General features: G+C 39.6%; 1 protein-coding gene across 1 annotated transcript in view; it reads right to left on the reverse strand.

Moving 5' to 3' along the window:
* CAPRIN2 (caprin family member 2) overlaps positions 1-24004 on the reverse strand; it is a 32921-nt gene that overhangs the window by 6390 nt on the left and 2527 nt on the right. The window contains exons 2-13 of the mRNA XM_017739964.1: positions 23778-23840; positions 20566-20652; positions 18469-18707; positions 17163-17245; positions 15123-15284; positions 14585-14628; positions 12400-13245; positions 7116-7247; positions 6832-6919; positions 6334-6389; positions 3083-3235; positions 1-31 (exon numbers count right to left, since the gene is read on the reverse strand). Of these exons, the coding sequence (XP_017595453.1) occupies positions 1-31; positions 3083-3235; positions 6334-6389; positions 6832-6919; positions 7116-7247; positions 12400-13245; positions 14585-14628; positions 15123-15284; positions 17163-17245; positions 18469-18707; positions 20566-20652; positions 23778-23840 (1984 nt within the window). The remainder of the gene's footprint in view (positions 32-3082; positions 3236-6333; positions 6390-6831; positions 6920-7115; positions 7248-12399; positions 13246-14584; positions 14629-15122; positions 15285-17162; positions 17246-18468; positions 18708-20565; positions 20653-23777; positions 23841-24004) is intronic.

Here is a 24004-nt window from a genome sequence, read left to right on the forward strand (position 1 = left end):
GTGGAGGCAGTGGTGCATTCACTTTAAATACCTACAACATATTTGAAAACAAGTGCTTAACACTACCAGCTAAAGTCTCTACCTATGCCACCACCCTGCTAGGCTGTGGTTTAAATCCATATGCTTTTTAACATCTCTAGAACACCAACTGTTTCTTAGAAATAATCAAGAACACCATACATCAACCCATCCTTTTCTCTCTCAGTAAACTCACAGAACACACTCCTGTTTATGTAGCTAGTACCCAAGGAACAGCTTGATTGACCATAGCTACTGTACTCTATCAGCAGAGCTACTGTACTCTATCAGCAGAGCTACTGTACTCTTATCAGCAGAACAATTACCATACAACAAGCTATTTTCCTTCTATGGGAAATCCACTGTGAAATCCACTGACTACCTGTCCTACAGCTCAACCTGAAGCTGGGACAGCTTACATTGAGATGAGATATTCCCATTTAGGAACAACCTGGGTGTTTATATGTGTCTTGGAACCTGATGCAACACTGCTATCCACTCAGACACCATATTAGACATCATTTACCCCTTCAGTAAAGTCAACTTCATCTTTTCTACTCACTTAAAATTCCCCAAGAGTAAACACTTACCCTACATGAGCCTTGTCATTCAAATGTTATAGTCTGGGAAGTACAATGATGAGCAGATATTACTGTTAGTTAAATCTAATCAACCAGACCCCAGTCACTTCAGTGACTGTATTACTTTATAGCCAATAACACAATCACCAGAAATAATGCTGTTAAAAGTATCAACTAGTATCAACATCAAATAGGCAAAGTCTATTTTGATTAAAAGGATCTAAATTTCACATAAAGAACTGTCAGCACTACTGGTACTGAGTCTACACATGTATCTGACCATTTTCCAAGACTATAAACTCTCTGAAGACAGACTTGGGCAAAAGGCACAGCTACACAATGCAAGAAACAGCTTCACAGCTTGACAGTTCTTCCCATTTGCTGATGCCCTTTAATTAAAAAGCAAGAAACAAATACTTTTTCCAGGGTCATGAAACCCAGTATTGCCTCTAAGAGGCAGCATGGAAATGCCTCATGATATTGAAGTGTTGAGCATAAATTTTGAACCACTGTAAAAAAAACAGGCTTTGTTGGTTTTGGTGGTTTGTTTTGTTTGTTTGGTTTTTTTTTTAATTTTGATCACTTCATCTGGTAAACAAAGTGATCCAAAGCTAATCCTTTTTCTAAAAGAAATTTGAGAATGCAGAGCAGTCAGGCTGTCAACACCCACATGCTGAAGTATTTGTAGCAAGCGGTCTGCTTTTTCCTGCAGTGAGGGTTAGAGGTGGAATTCAAATCAAGGACTAGGGCTACAGGCCAAGTCTGCCTTTAAGCTTCCATAAGCACAAGAGCAGCAATAGGATGTTTGAAAACCTGTAATCAGATACTTCCATTACTGTCACTGTGATACCACTATTTGGCAAGGAATTATCCTGGCTATCTACTCAAGTGCAATGGCTATGTTTTCCTGGCAGCAATGAGAATCTAAGCAATGTAGGGAAGAAGAGAACCCTGCACTGCAAAGTTAAAGATTCCTACCACTACAAGAGGAATGAACATCTTCATGACTTAGTGACAGATGTTTACCAGGTTTACCCAAAAATCCCAAGAGCAATCTTGGACATTTAACATCTCTGAAAACATGGCATTAGTTCAAGTGAACTTTCAGTGGTATTGTTATGATCAAAGCACTCTGAACACAGACAAGTTCCGACATAACCAGAATGACTGAGACCAAGACTCCATATTTATACCATGACAGACCCTTACCTTATAGACTGGGTCCCCAAAAGACTCTGGATTCCTCAATCATAGCATGCTGCTACTTCTCCACTTTCAGGAGAAAATCACCACCTAGCCACTTTGCATAACTTAAACATATCTAGCTTAGAAAAAAACCCACCTCCCTACCACTTATTTGTAATGTGCATCACAATTCTGTGCCTCTGAGGTAGGTTCTACTTGGACCTCTTCTACAAATACAGAAAACCAAGCAGAAAAAGTCAATGCAGTGATTTTACTACAGACCACAGCAGGATGTCTCAGATGTTTTAGTTGTTGACTCCTGTGATTTGAAAGGCTATTAGCTACCTTCTTCCACCAGCTCCTACCACATATGTCCCCATACTGCAAGACAGAGATTATCCAGCAAGTTGTGAATTGCACTGGTACTTTCGTTAAAATAGAGAATGCCTTTGGAGAATCTAAAGCTTGCTTTTGAGGAAAACATTAAATGAATGTTTGTATCATCTTCTGAAGAACGTACCAGAGGAGTAAACAATGTTACCTTCTCTGCAGTTGAACCTAATGAAATGGAGAGCCTTCCTCTGAACCTCTCTAAGCCTGCACTGCAGATTACCAGGAAGTAACAATGTTTGATACTATTTTTTGAGGCCATACACTATTACTGATGCTCTATATTTGCAGCAAACATCTCAGACTGTTTGGTCTGTTTCCTGGATATGTACACTGACTGCTTGTTAACAACTTAGGATAATGAGCAACACCAGTTTTACCAAAAAGACATTTTCCATAATTCCATTGGACTGAGTTTTACCCCACTGAAACAAACACTATAAAAAGCAGCAAGACAAACTCAGGCTTCTGAAAGCATTTTGTCCTAACAGCTATATAATTCAGGATTCCTGTTCTCCAGTGAAGTCTGTTTAATTTGAAATCTTTTCCCAAGAAAACTGTAACATCAAACCTTACTTTAGGGCATAGCTATAAATCTGTTAATTTCAGGCCTGACTTCTCCCTCTTAGTTCCTTGAGGCTACTAAAATATCCTAGTATTAGTGTTTTGGGGACTATACAGAGCAAAACCAGGATCTTTGTTCTTAGCTGATGTGTTTTCCAGGATCTTTGTTCTTAGCTGATGTGTTTTAAGTTCTGAAAGCATTAGAGAACCAGAGGACTAATCTAGGTTTTATTGTTAAAACAAAATGATCTATCGAGTTTGGCACTATTCCAAGAGGAGCCAGTTCCTCAGTGCTAGTCCCAAGTTACATCACTGTCAATTCTTTCTGCATGTTGCATACTTACAGTCTGCATAGCCTGAAAGGGAGCTGCTGTTATTGTGACAGAGCTGCTGCTTGCTGGAGGAGACTGAAAGCTTTGCGCTGGTGGCACTGATGGCATGGGGGTGCTTGAAGTAGGCAATGGTGACTGTGGCTCACTTGGGAGGGGAATAGTTGCCTGGGGGAAGAACAAATGTAATGAAAGGTCACTTGATAATTATCAGGCAGTAACAGAAGCAGTTAATTTGTTCTAAAGCCTAGCCTGACAGAAGTCAGCAGTTTCTACAGGATGACATTTGGACATAGTAGAGCTACAAAATAGCTTTTGCTTACAATTTCAAATCTTGCTGTGCATCCTCAGCAAACAGTACTTCTATTGCAGTCTCTGCTGATTAAGTGAAATGTGCCTATGAGCTACTATACATACCATTCTTTGGCATAATATCACAATAAAGAGACACTAGGTATTTTTTCCCTACCACTAAGGACACACAGAATGCTTTCTGTTCCATTTATTAATAGAAGATTCTTTGGCTGATATTAAAAATTACTTCTCTTTTCTGGAGGAACTTAGGAAATTTAGAGGGTCTGATTTTTTTCCGTTTCCAACTTAATTATGTTTCAGATTAGAAACAATGCTGAGTTGTCCAGACAAAGTATTAACCAGCATTAGGCCTCAGCTGTGCAGATGGCAAAATGAAATGTTGATTTAGAATACCAATATTTTTAGGAATCAGGAGTCAAAAGGACCACATCTAGAGCCTTACCATTTCAGCAACTTAAATATTTACCTTACTTGTGATAGCTCACCTGGGCAATTTCAATCTTTTTAGGTATCAGTGGCTCAGAAATACGTGAACTTGTCTGATATAGAGGCTGGGAAGTGTATTTCTCATTCTCTTGAGAAAGTGATGTTGCTGCCTAGAAGAAGCCATAATGCACCTGCTATTACAAGCAGCACTACAGAGTTCTGGTAAAGCTATGAAACACCAGTGGAAAAGTTGAAACAAATAGATTTTCAAAGACCAGCACAAACATTAAGTCCAAAGCCAAAGCACTAAACAGTCATCTTAACCAAAGCTTCAAGTAATTACCTTTAGAGATCCAAATTTAGATTACTCTTCTTACACAACTGGTTGTACAACTAGCCCTGCAAAGTCAGATCATTTTAAGAACAGTAGATTACTGCAAGCACTTACAGTGAAGCCTGCAACACACACCTGTCTCACTGAATCAAATGGAAAGATAAGTTGAGCTTCTGGTAAGCTCTGTCAAAGAAGGCTTTGCAAAGCCTGCATGTTCTGTAGTTAGCTCACACTTGTAAAGTTTAGGAGTTGCTTAATACTTAAATACAGAACCTAGGGCTAAAGACTACCAGTCCTGTGCTCACCATGTACACATCACAGTGCCTCAGACAGCACTGGGATGTACTTGCACACCAGGAGGAGCACTGTCGCCATGGTGTGTATTCCCTGGTTGTGCTGGAACAAAAACTTATCTACTGCTTTCCCTGGAAAGAAAGACACACTAGACTTCAAGCTGAAGGGACTAGAGATAGGCTGGGCACAAGCAACCCAAATTCCAAACAATAAGTTTGCAAGAAATCTCAGAACATTCTACTAAATCAGATGTTCTACTTTATAGCACAGCACAAGCCTTCTGGATGCATATTGAACAGCAAAATCATTGAATTCTTCTCAGCACAAGGAGTCTCATGGCACTGTAGAAGTGAGAGAAGGTGTCAAGAATTGGGACAGAACTGCTGATTCAAGAGGTAGTAAGACTAATAGCCCTGTCAGAGCATTATATTCAGCTATATAGTATATTGAGAAAAAGTAAGTACTACATACACAGTATGCTGGTAACATGTACATCAGCAAAAAAAATGTAAAGAGAACATTTCCCATTATGATCTACATACTCTGAGTTATAGAGTCCAACAGGAAAGAGCCAGCTGTGTTCTTGAACACAGCAATACAACTCACAAGAGATCTTTAAGACAGTGATCTGCATAAATTGAAACTTCTCAGCTCTAAACACTATTTGAATGTTATTTCAAGATTTAACTGCACATAAATGCAATTAAGCAAAGTTTTAGGTCTTAGCTGAACATAAGGAAGTCAGATTCCCAGTATTTCTTCAGTTAGTGCTTGAGAGAACATCTCAGTCTTCAGGTTACACACAGGTTCTGCTGTTTCATGACAGTACCCATCCCAAATTTATGCAACCTTTGTCATCATTAGAGGGAATATTCTACACTGTACCCAAAGCAAATATTTATGCTGCTCCCATGTTCCCACAAGAATGTGCACCACACTTTTTAGTGAGCATTTTTCATCCCACACCCTTCCTGTGTCAAGAAGCAGACTGTTCACTTTGCATTCATGCAGTACTAGCAAGACTTTTCCACCCATCTTTAAGTATTCCAGATTGCAGGCTATACTACTGCTGCCACTTGCATTCTGTCCCTGTATGTTGTTCAAGTACAGCTACTCAGGAGGGCCCCAGCTCAGCTTTCTGTTAGGGCTGGCTGTCACACAGATCTGAATGCCAGTGAACCCCAGGGTATGGTACCTGTGGTGTCACCAAGTCCTCAGTTTCAGAGCCAGAAAGAGCGTGATCAGCAGATGCTAGGGAAGTGTTTGAACCATGCAGTGCCATGGATGAAGCAGCAGGCTTGCAAGGAGAGAAGACAGAGAGAAGGTTTCGAAAATATTGAACGTAAATGTTTGGTTTCACTAAGACTCACACCCTGAGCACGTCCAAGTAAGCCTCACAATAAGGCAGGGACCAAAGTGTTTTGACCAGTTAGTCAGTTTTCTAGGAATTCTCGTTAGTGGCAAGGAAACATTTAAAAGCAAAAGTCACAAGACATGCAAGCACAGTGAGTCAATTTAAGGTTCATTTAACCACAATTACCAAAGCTTGAGACACAATCTTTGGTGTAAGGATCTTGAAAATGGAAACATGCACTACCTAGGAAAGAAACTAGCTGTTCTTCTGCACACAACTACTAGCTATGACCTGAATCTATAGGTAAAATATGCAAGCTATTTCAGCATGTCTTCAACATACTTCAAGAATTTTCAAGCATTTATTGCCCCTTTTCAACCAGAAGAGCAGCCAGCTTTGTCAGCATTTGAGTGATCTTAGACTCACAAGCTATTACCTTGTATGAAATACAAAGCAACTGACAAGAAGAACAACTCAAGTATAAGTCCATGCTGGTAAATAACTTCTATCTGCCTCTTCAGGGCAGCCCTAACTTCAACTTACCTGAAGGGGCTGTTGAAGAAAATCACTCTGACTTGGCAGTTTCTGCTCTTTTGAAGCTGTAAAAGTAGAATGCATTAAGCAACATTTACTTTTAAATTCAAACACTGCATAATAGTTTCAGTGTGCAGTTCTATTATTTTAAAATATTTGGTATGTGAAGATACAAACTATTTTTATCACGTGGACTGCAAATATTTAAACCTAGCATCAGCAAACTACACCCAATTGAAAACTTCAGGTTTTTGGTAAAAGAGGACAGGTATTCAATGATAAAAATATTTTTACCACAGAAGAGATACCCACTTTCCAGATTAAGAAAAAAATTAATAAACTGGGTAATTGAGATCTACAGCCCAAGATCCACCCAGTCTTTTAGCATGGTCTGTTCTTTATAATTAAACAAGCTATCTTCACCAGGCCTACTGATCTACAGCCCAAGCAAACCCTGTTAGTGCTTGCAAAATTTTACATACCATTTACACTTATAGTATCACCTACCTACAGGACTACTTGCTGGAGTAACTGAAGGAGGTTGGGATGAACCAATGGCACTTGGTGAAGCTTTATCAAAATCCAGAATGGACTCCTTTCAAAAAAAGATCACCATTGGGTAGAAAAAAAATTAAAGTCTAGACACAAATGAAACATTCTCACTTGACAAGCTGCTGTTAGCTAATTAGAGGTAAATTCATTCATTCAGTGCCAACACACATTGTCAGCACTGTTCTCCCTAACCCAGTAGGAACTGGAGCTTTGTACTACAACAGCACAGAAAAACATACTTGCATGAAGTTGTAAGTCCCTTGTATCTGAGTCATCAGATCCTGAAGTTTTTCCCTTCTCAATACTGGATCTTTTGGAAGAGTTGAAGTAGAGCAAAATTCTGCAGCTGGCTGATGTACAGGTTTAGGCACCTAATAAGGAGAAATTATATTAAATCTAATACTGGAAGCAGGACAAGATCCCTTATCCAATACACTTCCAGAGCAACCAAGAGGTGTCAGACACTGTGGGCCAAGGAATTCTGTGCTGTTATTGATATTTCTTGAATCAAGCTTTCGCTTTATCAGAAAAAAGTCATCTTCCTGTTGCTACAACTAGTTAAGCCACATATTTTATAGAATGGTTTGGGTCAGAAGAGAGATTGAAGATTATCTAGTTCCAACCTCCCTGCCATGGGCAGGAACACCTTTCACTAGATTAATTCACTTCAATTTCTTATAGTCTAACATAAAGTTGACTGCATCTAGCGCAAAATTAGGCACTTGCGTCTAAGGACAGTCACATTTAATTTGAAGGACAGAGCAAACTTAAAAATCAAAGCTGCATCACTCAAGGTTTACTTCCTCCCAAGAGAGCCTACACCAGTAAGTACAGATCTTTTATTAGGATGGCATTTCCAGACAATCTGTAAAAACTGCACCTAAGAGATATACTGCAAGCAAGTAACTTGGGATGAGACCAAAGTGTTTCTACTAAAAAGCCAGATGATCTCAATGCACCAGCTCCTGCAGAAAGTATTACATCCAAATTTGGCATAAATATACCTGTGCTCCTACACAACAACCTAACATGGACTTTTGCAGGGCTTTATCACTCCTTGAGTATTTCAGCTGGTTCCTTAAGAGTTCATCCCAACTGGTTCTCACTCCACTTTAAAAGAGGGACATGCTTTGTCAGAGAACAAGTCAGTCTAAGGTAACAGAAAAATTATAATAGTAAGCTCCTTAAGTAGCAGAAGCCCTGTTGTTTAAAGGGTGACAATAATCTTAGACTGTCTAGATAGTCTAACACATCTTTTGAAAGCAGCTCAGAGAAGAGGCAGGCTTGTTAGAAGTATTTTAACCCAATAACTTTTTGTGGTTCTCTAAAGTTTTGCTGTTCTGTGCAGCTAGAGGGAGGCAAATCTGAAGACATTAAGTTGCATTATTTCAACTGGCCCAAATGTTGAGATAGCAGGAATATGTGAAAGCCTTTATTTTCAACACCTGTGTTTCTAACAGGAGGTTACTACTTCAATATATTGTACAGGCGTGTTAGTGAGTATTTGCATGAAGTCATTGGAAAATATATAGCAGAAGGCTATTTGTGTTATGACAATTGTCACACTAAATCCATAACAAACTGATGAAGTGCTCTTTGTCCACTTTTAGGACAAGCCTAAGAACACTCCTGCATTTCCTTTTTGACAGTTATCTGAAACTAATCTCTGGCCTTTGCAGAAATTCCAATACCATGCACAGGCAAGAAGCTTACAGCACATGATTAACTTGGGAGGACTCTGTCTCTAGTATCTGTGTGGCCCACATGATAGCTGCTTGATCAGCTGTGAGAAGTTTTACTTCATTCTAGAGTTCAGAGTGCATCTTTGTACAGCTCTATCTTAATTAGAAATTCTGCTGCACAAGCACTACCTTTGACTACCCATTAAATACAAGTTTATACTGCTATAGCTTCCAATAATGAACAGTAACTAAAGCTTTTAAGGATATTAGTGTAGGAAAAAAGATACAGCTGAATAAAGTTAATCTCAGTGAGTTATAGATTAAGTTACTGGCAATCTGAATCTTTTTGTCCATCACTTTCAGTCCTCACTTGCAAATAGTCTTAATTTTACAGCACTTGCTGTCATAGTAAATCCAGTATGGGTCAAACTGATTCATGCTTTTGTTACCCTCTTCCTCCTCACTACCATCTCTACTAAGACACAAAGACACTACCAAACTGGTTCTGTATGTTTGAAAATGGGTAACAGAAGCCTTTCACCTTTAACCTTGACCTAACTAGGTCAAGTCTGGCAGGGTCTAAAGCTCTTAAGGTAGTCCACTAACTACATAAGTGAGACTTGTACATTAAACACAAAAAAAAGCTGAAAAAGCCCCAAGAGCACAGAAGCAGAAAAGACTTGTCACTTTTCAAAGTGACATTGCTTCCAAAGATGATAAAATTCCTGTATGCTTCTACAATTTGTCAGAGTTTTTATCTCCTTCCCCAGCTCACACTCTGTGCATTATGCTGGTAGCATTCTTTACTTCAAGAAGTACAAGAAGGCAGGGTTACATATATGATATCAGGGCTTTAAACCAGGACTGAAACATTGAGACTTTCCATTCCATAGAAGTTATTTTCTAGTTCATATATATTAAAATACACCAGCCAGAAGCAGCTTCATATTGATTTGCTGCTTTGCTGGTACCTAGGAATTCAAAACTACAATACTTAAGTGCAATATAAGATCATATACAGGAAGGTATCAGGAAATTAAAGTATTTCAGTTTTTATGCCTTTTTATTAAGGGATGCTTTGAAGAAGAGCAGGCACTTGACATTTAAGATGGTTTTAAACCAAGTTTTCTTTCTAGCCTACTATTGTTTCTGGTAGTCATTAAAAACTAGCAGCAGATTCTGACCTACTAGTCTGGCTCAGAGCAAACCTGTACATGCTAAGATCACTTAACACTAACCTGAACGTTGCTTGAACCACTAGAGTTTAACAGTACTAGTAAGTTGAGGGTCTAATTTGTCATAAGAAATGTTTTTGAAACCTAGCTTCAACACTACTTACACATTCAGCAAAAAGTGTCTTGCCTTACATCCTGAGAATTGACTGAAAGTAGAGGTGAAACATCTAGAATTTGTTCTAGGACCCATTAAACCATTGCAAATAAACCAATGACCACTTTGGAATTTGGCTAGTCAGAGTGCCAATATACTAAGGACTCCTGTTAAAGCTGGAATTTTTAGAGACTGAAGGTCTGCTTACATGCACCACTAACATACCACTTCAACCATCTCATTTACTAGTAAAACTTCATTCTGTGAGACAGGACTTCAATTCCTCTTTAGGTTTGTTGGTTATGGAGTACTAAATGAGGTGGAAATACCTAAGCTGTAATCAGTTATTGCCAGCTGTGCCATGTAGATACACAATTAAAATCTGCTTACTACTCAGAGCAGCATTCACAGCACGTGTGAATTAAACGACACACTGGATGACAGCACAAGCCAAACTGTTTTGCTTTCCTGTAGCAGGCCACAAATTCAGCTCTAACCAAGTTTGCTGGTCCACAGATTGCACAAACATTTAAACAGAACAACAGTTAAACAGGTCTGCACATCAGCTCACCCTTCTATCTTCAGCTCAGCTTCTTAGGTATGGCACCTTAAGGTACATTAAGTTAAATAAGCATATTTAAATACCTCAAAACATAGGTTTTTTTAAAGACCTCAGAGCTCTAACAGTTTCAGCTCAGAGGGCAGCAGCAGTGGCACAAGTCTTTTATCTGACATGCCTACATCCTTGCACAAGAGCATTTATAGATTCTCTCAGAGTTAAACAGATCCAACTATAGCACTGCATTGCCTCTTTTTTATATAAGCAAGTGCAAGAGAAATTGTTATCTGAAGAGCTTAACATGATTTTAATTGTTCTTTTTATGGACCTCAAGTCGAAGATGTCTTTTTTAAAAAGCTGGTTATGGAAACTAGTTATGTTGACAGTACACTGTTCTCTACTCTATTGAATATACTTTTGATACTAGGATTTCTCAATAGCTACTAAGCAAAAATAAAGCCAGCTGATGCTTTCCTATGGTCTATGTAAATCCAAGTTTGAATATTATAAAACACTCTTTGTTTACTTAATTCAGCAATCCCCCTTCAGTGACCTCACATTCCAGCATTTAGTTTAATTTTGCCAGTATATGCGCACCTGCACGCTACCAGGGAGATTCTGAAGCCGTTTGCAAGTTTCTCCAGATGACTGGAAACCCTTTTTTTACTTGCTGCAGCAAAGTTTTCTCAACCACTTAAGCCATCCATCCATCCCATACAAAAACAAGAGGAAGTATCTTCTCATTAGGAAGCATCTTGCATTTAAGGTAATCTGACACCAGAAATTCCAAGGCACCTTACAAGTGCTTGAGACTATTCCAATACCTAGTTTCAGTTACAGGAATACTGTGCATAGTTGGGTGCACAACACCTATTTGTGCTCAGAGTTACTTAGTGAGGCAACCAGCTTTTCTACTTGTACCACCACCACCAGACACAAGATTCTACACAGCTTCGTGTAAAGATGGATCAAGCTGAAACACCATAATCCCATGCTGTTACCCAGTGCTGCATGTTACATACTCTTTTAATCTCGGGTTCAACCTTCTGTTTGCGGTCTCGCCTCTAAGCACAAGAATATCCATTTTTCAGTTAAGTCAAGTTTACTGACAAGATACAAGCTTAATCATTTGCCATGAGTAACATGGGACATACTGATTCCTGCTTTCTTGCAGGAAGATAGTAGTTGTGACAACACTGTGCACAAAGAAGCACTCAATTCCCCATATTTTCTTCCTCAAGTCTACCTTTAGAGTAACACTTCTCTTAGTGTCTAAGGCAGACATAGCAGAGCTCAGTTACCTGTTTTTACAGTGATCAGCGCCAATGCTACCCAAGCTGAGGTGAGAAAGAAGGTAATGTGCCCAAAGGGTAGCAGCCTGCTCAGCTGTAAGCCATGCAATGGCTTTCATTTTACATTTCTAACACTCTGCTATTGTTAGAGTCCCAGGACAGCAGTATGGTTTATGCATTCATCTGGAAATACATATTTAAGCCCCTGTACAGTTGGTATTGCTTGATCTAGACATTAGATCTCTCTTGAATCAGCAGCTATTTTAATCAAAAGCCTAAAAATTACTGAAGTGTTATTTGCATGCAGCCACAAAGTATTTGATCCCTGGATGAGTCATACCTGCTTTGTACTGCTAACAGTGGACAGAGCCAATAGCTACAGATGAACCAAGTTAATTCTTCTGTCTTATGCATAAAGCAGTTATTCAAGGTTCAAACACAGCAATACTTTGCTGATGTAAAAAACAAAGCAGACCATCTTGCTATTCAAATATAAACTTTATCCGCCAGAAGTATTTCCCCCAAGAAAGAATGAAATGGGAGTCTAAATATTGGCCTACAAAATACACCTTATACACCTCTGCTTGGTGTATAGGTGGCTTTATTCCAATACACTAATGTCAAAAGCTTATGACAGATAATACTACATATGCCAACTCACTTCTTTGGGTTCCATATCAAACTTCTTTGGCCCCATCTGCTCCTTTGGCCCCATACTGGCAGCTGCCCAGGACTTCGGAGGGTTCTGTAACTGCGGTGATGACACTTGCTGCTGCCTGTCAGCTTTTTCCCAAGCCTCTCGAGTCTCCTGCTTCTTTTGTTCTGGCTCCTCCCTAACATGTGCAGCCCAAGCCTTCACAGGCTCCTGCTTCTTTTGCTCTGGCTCTTCCCTAACAGGCACTTCCCATGTTTTCATAGGGTCTGGCTTCTTTTGTTCTGGTTGCTCCCTAGTTTGGGTTACCCAAGGTTTTGGAGATTCCCGCTTTTCTTCTGGTTCTTCCTTAACTTTGGTTACCCAAGGTTTTGAGGACTCCTGCTTTTTCTGCTCCTGCTCTTCCCTAACTTTTGTTACCCATGGCTTAGGTGATTCCTGTTTCTTCTGGTCCTGCTCTTCCCTAACCTTTGCTACCCAGGGTTTGGGAGACTCCTGCTCCTCTCGGACACGTGCTACCCATGCCTTTGGAGCTTCCAGCTTCTTCTGTTGTTCCTCCTCCCCACGGGTCTCCCAGGGCTTTGCAGACTCACGCTTCTGTTCCTCCTCTTTAGCACGAGCTTCCCAAGGCTTTGGAGAATCTGGTCTTTTTAGTTCTTGCTGTCTAACACGAGCTTCCCAAGGCTTTAAGATCTCTTGTTTCTGCTTCTCTTCCTGCTCTTCAATATCAACAAGCATCTCCCAGGACTTTGGAGGTTCTTGCTTTCTAGCACACTCGGCTTCCCAAGATCTGGGCTCTTCTGGCTTCTTCTTGACAGAGTATTCTGCCTCAGGCAAATAACGCCTGTTGAGAAACTATATAGACCAAAGAAACTTAATGGCTCCCAAGAATACATTTTGCTACTACAGTTCAGGTCAGTTAAATTAGGTCACCCAGCTACTGAAAACTGCTGACTAAAAGCAGAGCCTAGACAGTCTAAGCACTAGTCATAGAAACCGTGTGGACAGCCATGGCTTTATCCGGCAACACTGCAGACTAGCTTTGCTTGGCATGCCACAGAGAAACAGGGAACAGTACTGAACAGCACAAGTAAAACCCAGCTGAATGAATCTACTGCCCTTATCCTCAGTGCTACCTGATGCTCCTAGACAGTGACAATACTATATTTAATTGTGATTTTTATAAAGGTAGCTCTCCTTCTAAGCACCTACTAAGCCTTGGTACTATATTAGACATTCTGCTAAGTGCCCCAAAATGTTAGACCCAGTAACCAAGTATAACCCTCATTCTTAGTGGAGTTTTAATACTAAAATGTCACCATATTCTCAGATTTAGTACCACTGGACTTCAACTGCAGGCTGTTTAGTGTCAGTAAGTCTGAGAGTTCAATGATGATGTCTTAAGTTTTTCTAAGTTACCACTTTGTCATGAACAGGAAATAAATACATGAAGTGAAGAATGTACAAGGCTCACTGGCTGAGATCTTTTTTCTGACTAGACATCAGATGAGTGTTAGGTAACAGTGCTACCAGTAAGTTACAAAGACTTGTTCTAGAGTACACCCTCTAGTGGGACACCTTGGAAACAAGGATTCAGCATTTTAAGAACCAGTATTTCCACTTGGAAAAAAGACACCCTTCCCCACCTTTTGAACCAGGTCTAATGATTTCTATGCTACTGACAGTCAAAGCTTGAGTACGGGAGTCTGAAGAGCTGCTGAAACAGGTCTACACAACCTGTGCACACAAGTCTGTCTTGGGTTTCCTACCTTCCTGACAAATCAGAGTAAGACCAGCATCATTCTCAACCCCACCAATATCAAGCCTACTGCAACAAGCTTAGCTTTTATGGAAAGCTTTAGTAGATGTGTATTTTCTCTATTCCGCAGTACACAAAAGATCAGTGTTTCCACTCTAAAGGCTGATGCTTTGTTTTATTCAGGAAAGTGCCAGAGCATTAAAGTACTACACTGCTTCATATAATCCTGCTCCATTTATCCCAAGATATCCCAGATGCCATAAATTTGGGGTTACAAATGGAAGTGTAAGCAAGTCTTTAACACTTCATACATCCAGCAACACCTAGATTGCTGTTCAGACTCCCTTTTTAAGTTTAAAAAAGGGCTGCAAAAGAGCATTTGTGTCTGATAAATCACAATACTAAAGGCAAGCAATTAACAGTAGAGTATCTTACCTCCTGTGGCTGTATTTCAGACTTCATAAGCTCCATAATGGATTCTAGAGAAAGGATGTTAATTTGTTTCAACTGATCAAATGCAGAAAGGCAGATCAAACAGTAGCAACTCCTTAAATCTATTTTAAATAGTAGTACCAGTTGCTAAACCAGATATTCTGAAAGCTGAGCTTGCCATTCTATTTGTAGACAAGCTTTTACTTTATGACTAGCTTTTACAGTTTCAGTAGTTTAAACAAGAAACATTTTATAGTCTTCATAATTTTGTTTTCCTAATATGTAACATTCCCTACACACCAGACAGTTCCCACATCTTCAACTTGCTCAGAGGGCAATAGCATTGTATTGTTATAAATTAATGTTTTTTCTACATTATTAGCTAGAATAGGGTTGCAAGCCCTGCAGGTTCCATTTCAGTTACTACCTTGCAAGTAAGCAACAGCACAGCATCAGATTTAGCGCCAAGCTATGCACAGTCAGTGCTCAGTTTGAGCCTTTCCCAACACTGATATAAAAGTTGAACCCCGAAATATTCCACCTGGTTCTTTGACAGGCTCTCCTTTTGACATCTGTCTTGTTTTCTCAGGTTTTCTATTTACTTCTTCCAATTCTTTTACTGGCACAGTGGTGCGAGGAGTCGGAATACTTTCAAAGTAGCCAGAGTCTAGAAGTTTGGATAACAGGTCCTTCATGTGTTTATCTAAAGAGTAAAAGTCCATAAAGTTAAAATAGGAAAACCTGAAATTAAGGGGTATTCAAATTACTGATTAAGACTTGGTACTTCCTCCCTTTATATGAGCTGCAGTTTCTCACATCTTATCAAGCTATAACAATAAAATGTTTTAGTAAAGGAAATTATTTATTAGACTGCTTAATTTAATGTAGTTGAAAACATCTTTGCAATCCCAGGGCAAGACTGCAGCTTGTGTTTAAATGTCCACAAGGTAAACACTGAGCCACCTGGTCTCCCACATGCTTAGAAAGGGCTTTGTTTACCATGTATAAAGCTAGCCAGCATCAATACTAAAATTAGGTGAGACTGCAACAGAGGTAAAGCTAAACAGTCACAATGGAATTACTCTACAAGACCCTCTTGCTGGTAACAGGACGGTGTCTCAGAAGGAAAAGTTAAGAACTACAGAAACAAGCAAGGGAAATGCAAGGGACTGTTCGCAGACTGAACTTACTCCTCTGAAGCTGGAAAAGATTCAAAGCTGACATGGTTGAACAAAAGCTTATCTGTGTACTCTCAGTACTCTGAGAAGCACTGTCCAGTTTGCTCCTCTGTGCAAACAAGAGACAACAGCTTAGAGTAGAGAGTAAGACCTCAGAAGTAACAGCGATTCTAGAAATTGTTTCAGAGGAGCTGGAAACAGGGCAGCCTTGAGAACAGGAGGAACATTCAGTGAAAGATCACTCCTACTAGTGACAACCACACAAACAAGAATTGTAGCTAGAATTTAATATGGCTATAAAAAAACCTGTCTTCCAAGGCAATGAACAATAAAACAACCTAACAGCTTTATCTGAAGTCTAGCTTGCATAGAAAGGGATGCAAGACTGACACCAAAGGGATAGAGATACTAATAAACAATCTATTCATGTCAACAGATACAAGGCTAAGGTTACCAGCCTGCAGCAATACAAGCTTGCAGCTTGTCCAGAACTACATGGAAAGATTTAACACCTAGTTTTCAGTTCAGCTACCCATATGTGGAAGTTAGACAGGGCACTCTAATGCTCTGGTCTAACAGTTTCAGCGCTGTTGTCAGTAACAAATGAAAGATTCCTGCCACACAGCTGCTACAAGATCAGCATAAACACAACAAGCAAGGGCTGTTTGCAATAGGAAAGACACTACAACTCAATTAAGGACAGTTTCCTCACAAACAAGTTGTAAATAGGAACACAATGTGTATGTTGGCTTACAACCAGGGATTTTGGAACTATGCCACAGAGTCCCACAGATTTTGGTATGCTTGAAAAGTAAGGACACTTACATTACATCAAAGAAAGACAGAAAGACTGCACTGTGCATGATGAGAGATCCCAGCAAGTTCTATTAATGACTACCCTTTTCCTTAGTGTGGAATCCTGCACTGCAGGGAGACAACAGGTATGAGTCTAAAATTCCAACAAAGAAAGCAGACTCTTCAATGCCGTGGGACCTTCAGCCCAGGGCCAATGAAGCTTTGTAATACATCAGTGTACCCAACTAAGCATTTCGTGGCTGGGTACTGTTCTAAGCTTAACCCATTTGCACATAACCATACAAAAACCTTCCCACTGTTCTGTAAGGTATTCATGCATCAGGTTTTGAATTGCTACCATCATTATTCCTCAAAAATATGCTAGTACACTGGTAGAAGAGTAAGTCTTGACTGGAAAACAAAAGCATGTGGCATTGTGATTGACCTGTACTTAACTGAACTAGAACAGCTATTCATCCTTGTATAATCAAGATACACACATCTCTTGAAAGTGTTTAAGCCTTCCATGTGTATCCACTGGTTTTAAGATATTTAACAAGCACACAAATTTTAGAACTTTAAGTTATTTCTCTAGATGAGACACTCACATGTTGTTCCAACCACAGGTTTCTCACTTCCTTCTAGAAGGTCCCAGAAGTAGAGAGATGATTGTTCCATCTGGTCTTCAACACTAAAACAAATGACAGTTTTACCAGGTAGAATCATAGCCAAGATCAAGTGCTGCACTATCCTAATACCCCCCATTTTATGACATTGACTAATGTCCAGCCTTCCAAACCAAGGCTGCATACACCAAGTGAATGCAAGCCCTGAGATCACTGGAAGCAATTTACCTCTGTCTGCACAGGATTTAACCTAGCAAACCTAATTTCTTTTGTTGGTCAATATAAAGATCCTAAGCACTGCCCCACAAGACCATATGGCTGAACTTCATTCCAAGCCAGGATTCCCAAACAGGGCAACAATTGCTGTTTAATCAGCTGGTCACAATTACTGGATGAACACATACAGGTGCAACCAACAACAGCTGCCATTCTCACTAACTAGCAGCTACTGGGAAACTTTGCCATAGGTCCAAGATCCACCTCCTCCAGAAGACCAAATTTGCAGTCCACTGCAATGAAACACAGTATCCCAAAGGAAAGGATTATGCTTCTTGTAGGAGTAATACCACAAGAGTAACCTAGAAACAACTTACTTCATTGGGATGAGACACTCCTGTTGTGTAGCTTTTTATAAGCAGCTGTTCTTTGGAAGTTAACTAAAGAACGAAGATTAGGCAATTCTAGTGTATGACAAGTGACTAGAATTTTGAGGCACTTAAAGAATTAGCCCATATTCAAACATGACTTATGGATAAAGGGTTTCAGCTTACCATATAATAACTACTTATTCCATATTCCAATACAATTCTTACTGCACTACCTTACCAGACAGGCTGTCACACTAAGCATGAGCCATCGCAGCACCAGAGCTGTGCCACATGAGCACTGATGCTGACATTACCTCTGTTGACAACCAGGTAACATGCATGACATTTAGTGCTGAGGTATCAAAAACTTCAGGCAATTTTTTAAAACCACTTCGAAGCTAACAGCAAGAGCACCTCAGTAGCACCATCTTACATTCCTCTGGAATAAAGATGCACATCTGAATCATCAATGTAAATGGAATACAGAAGAGTTCTGATTTTACTGCACTTTTTTCACTTCATGAACAGTGAGACCTCAGGGAAGCAGCACATCCCCAGCCTCCCTGCTCAGGATGGTATTGGATTGAAGAGAATTTTAATTAATGTTCCAAAACACAGTATTTAAAGACATGGCAGTGCCAAACAAGACATTTAGCACAATGAATGAAGCATACTAATTAGACAAAACCCCCTGAACTTACCTCAAGTTCTCATTTCTTTCTGGACACGTCAGTTTTGCAAATCTTATGAGGTAGTCTAGTTCTTTAGAAGGCAAGTATATTGCACCATTCACACCACCTTTGAAATCTTTCTGAACATGCTCTTGAGTGAAGTTCTGCAGCACATACTGGACTTGAAGTATTGTACGCAGCTTTTTCTTCTCTGCTTCAAGCTTCAGTAGACTCTCTCTCCGCTGAGCCTTCTTCTGTGCTTTCAGCAGCTATTTTAATGCACAAATTCAACAATTAAACACAATTTAGTGTGTTTAATCCTGTTTAGCAACAAAATTCTAGGATAAAACATTGAGTTCTAGTATTGGTTATCCTACAATGAAGAAACCAACTACTAATTTTGGTTAGACAACAGAAGCTCCTAACTCTTCAGATATCCAGAATCTTTTAAGCTCTTCCTTTGGAAGAGCTCCCCATTTATCTACTAATTCTCTACACATCTAACTTTCAGTTGTTTTATTGTAACAGCTTTTAAAGAAATGGATAGAATTGATACCAGTGCACAAATCCAAACCCAGCTGACCTTTAACATTTGCCACAAAGTTAGAGATGCAGAAATTGTCTCAACTTCCTCCTAGTAAGACAACTACTCTTCACTTTTAAATACTCCAGCTTAAAGGATACAGCAGAACCCAACAATTATTTCTGTTGGCAGAAGACTGAATTCTCATTAAATAAGCAACACCAGGAGTTATAGAACACATACAGAATACGCATTCAAGTTTCTCATCATGCATTAATACAACTACCCAGCAGAAGCTATCCAAGTAACTGCAGAATTTAAAATGCCTCAATATGTGTCAAGATCTATGATTTTTTTTTTCCTACAAGACACTGCAAAGGATGCAAGGATGCTGTTGCCAGAATGGCCCCTAGTGTTCCAGTAATGGCTATTGGCTGTAGAATCCATACCAGCAGAAGCAGAGCCAAGTTAAAAACAAGGTGGGTTAGCCTTTAAATGCACCACAAGTCCAAGAACAAACATGAACCGGTAGAAGTTAATGCTGGATTGCAAAAAACACCTGCTCAAAGATACCCTGGGTCACCAGGTACCAGTCCTTCAGCATTCTGTAGGAGGCAGAGAAATAATGCCAGAGCAGTGACTAATCATGTTTAGCATCCCTACCACTACCTTGGATCAAAGCTTCCATAAGTGTAGAATTTGCTTGAGCCAAGAGACCAGTTTCTCCAAAGACAAAACAGTTGCTTACATAAAAATAATGTACATAGTGCTTTAAATCCTGAACAAAGACCTAAATAAAGCCCTCAATCTGTGACTTGCCACAATTAGAAACAGCTACAGCAGATTAAGTAGCAAACTCCACAAGCTTCAGTTAAATTTTACTGAGGGATGTACTTCTCATCAAAGCCAAAGTGATTTAACACCAGCACTTTCCCTCACCAGAAACATTAAAAATTCACTTGGGAAGGGATCTTGGAACATTGTCTAGCCAGGCCTCCAGAAAGGCTACACTGAATCAAGACCAGATTGCTTGGAGCTTTGCGCAGTCAGGTGCTGAAGAAATCCAAGGACAGATTTTACCACTTCCCTAGGCAGCCTGCTTCTAATGCTTAATCATCCACCGAGTGACCATTTCCTCTTACCTGGTTGGAGTCTATTTCAATTACTGATCATTGCTTCTCCTACCACATCTCTCAGCAAAAGTCCCACCTCCACCCTTTCAGTATTTGGGATCGGAAGGATAATAGTGCATCTCCTGGCAAGCCTTCACTTCACCAGGCCCAACAAGCCCAGTTGTTCCAGGCTCTCCTCACAGGTCTCATTTTCCAGGCCCCAGCCATTCAGAGACCCACCACTGGAGTCACTGAAGCTTCTCCACCCTTTGCCTACCAAGTGGTCAGAAACAGACAACTGGTTAACAAGTACCAATAATCAGTTCTCCTTAATCTATTGCTCCTCAGTTTCTGCATAGGCTTCACTACTCCAGAGATACAAGACAGGAACTTCTTAGTATGGGGTGTACTGGAATAGAAGTGTAGCCATTAAAGAAGCAGCACAAATTTTGAAGGTACCTCCTGTCAATACAGAGACAAACAGTTACTTACATCTTGGCTAAGTCCTGAAAAAGTCTTCTGAAGCTCCTTGGCAAATTCCAGGTTGTGCACTACTTCATCGTATTTCTCTACTGCCTCCTACAAAGCAATAGATAAAAACGTGTTTTTCACACTTAAGACTACTCATTGCACTCAATTGCCTTGTATTTAAATTCTCATTGTGAAGCAGTCATTTAGTGTGTCCTTTTCTGAAATTGTAGCTTTTTAAAGATACTATGTCTGTAGCTAGTACTTTAACTTTAGTTGCAAATACTATTCACCCGTAACTGTCTCTGATGCAGCTCAAAGCCAGCTCACACCACCAGACAGATATCCTACAAGTTTGCCTATATAGGTCTTGGCAATCAGAGGCAAAGAGCTACTTAAAATCAGTCTGAGAGCCTGGAAGGAATACAGGAGAAGTTCAGCACAGATCTTCTACCCTCATGCTTAACTGAATGCCTTTACAGAAAATTTGTACAAACTTTAGAAATATACAAGGCAAGTCATACCTCCAGAAAAAAGTCTTTCCAATTTAGTTTCCACAGAAGAAGCCACATTCTTGTCTTCATAAATGGCTTTAACCAGTATTTTACTGGCTAGTATTCAAAAAGACTAACTGCAGTAGATTATTAATTGCATTTTAATGAATCAGTTAATTTCTCTAAGTTCCCTTGACAGCTCTGAAGACAGAAAAATGCTGTAGTAGTTCAGACATGCTGCCCATATCTTCATACCACAAGGCATGCCTGGGAAGTAACAAGTTTAATTCCAGTTGTTCACGTGTGCTTTACACTCAGTTTGGTTTATGCTCCTGACATGATATCACAGGTTTCTCTAGAAGAGGCCCATCAGTCCAATATAAAGCTCTTTCACAGCAGTGTTAGTGTTAAGCATTTCATCAGTGCACTGACAAAAGCTTAATCTACTGTTCCAATAAGACTTGGGATATCTGCAAATTCTATGTGTTCCTAAGCAACTGAAAAACAAGTTATATGTTCATTTGTTCAGTTTGATTGCTCAGTTACTTTTATTCACTTGTTTGTGCTATACTAGACACTACCAGGACTAAATGCCACTCAACACAAAGTGCAAGCACTCACCTGGTAGTTTAAGTTGTCTTCACACAATTCACCAAGCAGCTTTGAAGTACTATTTAGCAATTCACCTAACACTTGAGAGAATGACTTCTAAGGCTCTAGAGCCACACATTTGGGGAAGACTCACAATTAACACCAACAATTTACCAGTCAGGTTACAATAATTGTGCTTTTAACAACAAATTGCAGAGTAAAACTCCCTACCTGAAAACATCAAGAACAGCTACCCCTGCTCTCCTGACAAGCTGTAACTCAGCCCACAGGAAAGCAATAGCTTTCTTCTGTCACACCTGTTACTAACACTCATTAACAGCATGTTGGAAGAACAGTACTGAGGAAAATCTGCTCAGCTTGCAAAAGAGCACAATACTGCCAGTAAGAGCATTTAACTTGCTGGAAGCTCCTCATTTTTGAAACAAACGTTTCCTAAAGCAAGGCTAGTGCACACATTAGGTCTGGCAGGCATGCACCATGAGTAATTACAGCTTAATCCAAATTGCTTGCAAAACTAGCTCATCACCAGACATGCACTTCTTCCTCTGTGTGAGAAAATAAAAACTATAGATAACATCAAGCTGTATTAGAGCACCACTGTGTTACAGGCAGTTGGTTTCTTTAGCTTTTAAGATCTATTAAGCTCTACTCCAGCTTCAGTTTGTATACACACCACAGACTTGCATCTGAAAGTTACAAATGCAGTATTTCTGTATCTTCACCACTGAAACAGGGGACTTCACTATTAAATATTGAGCATATATGTGCTTCTACAATAGTCACCTGGACCATGTGACTACCACTTGTCAGTTCACTATGAAGACTAAATCTAATTCTTCATTTTGGTAGCCTAAGAAAACCCAGAAACTGGGAAAAAGATACTAAAATTTAAAAAGTGAAGCCCAGCTAGGAATACTAAAATCCAGTAACCAAGTTAATGCCATTTTCCAAACACTTTCACCTAACAGCTTGTTGCAGTCCAGGGTATATACTGAAGTAGTCCATATATTTAAGACTATTCCAACTTACAGAACATTGTTCAATAGTCTCACTGTTCATGGCAGCAAACAGATTGTAAAGAACACCTATGATCTAAACACAAAAGTTTCTTGCCCACCTGATTCCAGATTGAGTTGAGAGGAATTGAAAGGTCATCAACCTACTTCAAACTATCAGATTTAATTCATTTACTTTTGCACTTGAAATGGAAAGAGACCACATCAGATTTTGCAGTTAAGCACTAAATGATGATTTACTCCAACAGGTTGACTCTACTTCTAAGAAATTACCATTTTCCCATCTTATCCCATTTATGTCTAACTCTTTTACAAATGATTCACAGTAAGAAAATAGAATTTGTGTTCTCAGACTGCTACACTGTGATAAAGTTAGCAATCAATAACATTTTTCCAGCTGGTTCATTAGCAGGATCAGCACTACCACTGAAGTGTCAGTAGTCCTCATCAGACAATTACTCTTTAGCAAGTGTCCACCGCCTTTTAAAAATGTGACTCCTAGATTACTAGAGCAATAAACTCTTTGAATTATATGACACTGCTACTCAGATCTGCTAAAACTTTCAAGTTACAGAAGCTTGGTTTCAGATCTAGAATCCATTCCAGCCCAAGACAAAAAAAAAAAAAAAAAAAAAGCCAGCACTGTCAGTTATATTAACAGCTACTTGAGCTACTTGTAACCAACAGCACTGTGCAGATAACAGGCAATTTCAAGTAATAGCTGCTAATGAAGAAATCAGGAAGATTAATTAGCCACCTCAGAATTCTTGAGGCTTGGGTTCTAACACTGCACTGCCACATAGGTCAGCTGCACACAGACACCTCATTAAGAAACAGGTGCAGGAGCACTGAAGCTGAAAGTATACAGATCAAAGATAAACAGGGACCTTCTATTACTTCAGGAAACATGAAGGTTAAAACAGAAGATGGAGCTTGTAGGCTCAACATCAGCCTGATTACCAATAATTTGTTAATTTGATTTTGTGAAAAATACCTTTACAAGCCTGTAGGCACTGCTTCTGTAAAAAAACACCCTCATCTCCTTCACCAACCCATCCCTCCTGACACATCAGAAGGTTTTGAGGCCCTCCACTCTTGCTTAAAGCAAGCTTACCAACTGGTCTTGATTGAGGGCTTCTCCCTTCTTCAGCCGATCTTTGTAATCTTCCAGTTTGAGCTGCAGAAAATTGAAAGTAAACATTATACAGAAAACAATATAAAAATTAAATAAGGGGTATGAGTGAAATACTGTAACATCGAATAGAAAATCTCCTAGTTCCTCTTTTTCCTGGAGGAAGGAACACAAAGTTTTGCTATACCTTTGATTTGGCAATTTCAGTC

The sequence above is a fragment of the Corvus brachyrhynchos genome, unplaced genomic scaffold, assembly GCF_000691975.1.
Source record: "Corvus brachyrhynchos isolate BGI_N302 unplaced genomic scaffold, ASM69197v1 scaffold27, whole genome shotgun sequence".
In the NCBI taxonomy this organism is placed as follows: Eukaryota; Metazoa; Chordata; class Aves; order Passeriformes; family Corvidae; genus Corvus; species Corvus brachyrhynchos.